Source organism: Littorina saxatilis, linkage group LG12 (assembly GCF_037325665.1).
Source record: "Littorina saxatilis isolate snail1 linkage group LG12, US_GU_Lsax_2.0, whole genome shotgun sequence".
NCBI lineage: Eukaryota > Metazoa > Mollusca > Gastropoda > Littorinimorpha > Littorinidae > Littorina > Littorina saxatilis.
The window spans coordinates 60,395,177-60,396,640 of record NC_090256.1 but is presented as its reverse complement, the minus strand read 5'-3'; the positions used below and the strand labels follow the sequence as shown (position 1 = coordinate 60,396,640).

Sequence of the window (1,464 nt, the reverse complement as noted above, 5' to 3'; positions counted from 1 at the left end):
GATCGTAACTTTGTCTGTCTGTGCGTGCGTGCGTGCGTGCGTGCGTCTGTGCGTGTGTATGTCTGTGGTAGAAACTCTAACATTTGAAGACGTCACATTACATTGACGTCACATTATGACGTAAGAGGGTTAGACGTCACGCGAAGGAAGTACTGAAAGTCTCGGTCATTATTATTTTGAGCGCGCCGAGACTAGTTGGCAGTCGTGTCCTTGTAAGTAGGCTACATGCAGACAGACAGATCTAGATCTAGTGTCTCGCTTTCTTGCACAGTTTCACCTATGCTCTTTCTGTGTGTGTGTGTGTGTGTGTATGTGTGTGTGTGTGTGTGTGTGTGTGTGTGTGTGTGTGTGTGTGTGTGTGTGACGGAGTGATTGAGTTTGTGTTACTGTTTGTCGATTTCTTACGTGAGCCTTGATGGCTTCGCCTCTTGTTTCATCTAAACTTAACCGCAATGTAACCTTGAAACTTAAGGAGGGTCAACCAGACTTTGGTTGTGTTTAACAGCCTAACACTGCTCATTATAAACACTACCCTGATTGCTCAGGTGAGTCAAAAATGCACTGGAGAACTACTTACCTCCTCCAATAACAACGGCATCATAAGAAGTTTTCAGAGACTGCAAGCACTGCTTGTTGACACTGCTGTGAAAATGTCGTAAGACTGAAAACTGCCGAGGCGCAGTTAACTTTGCCAATGAATTCATTACTCCGATCTGGAGAAAAAAAGGTGTTTTAATATCAAAATCAGCCGGTTGGCAACTAAGAAACAAGTCGCGTAAGGCGAAAATACAATATTTAGTCAAGTAGCTGTCGAACTCACAGAATGAAACTGAACGCAATGCCATTTTTCAGCAAGACCGTATACTCGTAGCATCGTCAGTCCACCGCTCATGGCAAAGGCAGTGAAATTGACAAGAAGAGCGGGGTAGTAGTTGCGCTAAGAAGGATAGCACGCTTTTCTGTACCTCTCTTTGTTTTAACTTTCTGAGCGTGTTTTTAATCCAAACATATCATATCTATATGTTTTTGGAATCAGGAACCGACAAGGAATAAGATGAAAGTGTTTTTAAATTGATTTCGACAATTTAATTTTGAAAATAATTTTTATATATTTAATTTTCAGAGCTTGTTTTTAATCCAAATATAACATATTTATATGTTTTTGGAATCAGAAAATGATGGGGAATAAGATGAACGTAAATTTTTTTTTACAATTTTCAGATTTTTAATGACCAAAGTCATTAATTAATTTTTAAGCCACCAAGCTGAAATGCAATACCGAAGTCCGGGCTTCGTCGAAGATTACTTGACCAAAATTTCAACCAATTTGGTTGAAAAATGAGGGCGTGACAGTGCCGCCTCAACTTTCACGAAAAGCCGGATATGACGTCATCAAAGACATTTATCAAAAAAATGAAAAAAAACGTTCGGGGATTTCATACCCAGGAACTCTCATGTCAAATT

The 1,464-nt window shown here is 39.8% G+C and overlaps 1 protein-coding gene across 2 annotated transcripts in view; it reads right to left on the bottom strand.

The window, feature by feature from the left end:
- Positions 1-708, bottom strand: part of LOC138982433 (pyridine nucleotide-disulfide oxidoreductase domain-containing protein 2-like) — an 18,602-nt gene extending 17,894 nt beyond the window's left edge. For both annotated transcript variants that reach the window (XR_011460868.1, XM_070355713.1), the window contains exon 1: positions 578-708. Coding sequence is in view for 1 of the 2 variants with exons in the window: in XM_070355713.1 (XP_070211814.1) it covers positions 578-704 (127 nt within the window). In the remaining variant the exon portion in view is untranslated. The remainder of the gene's footprint in view (positions 1-577) is intronic.
- Positions 709-1,464: the final 756 nt, after the last annotated feature.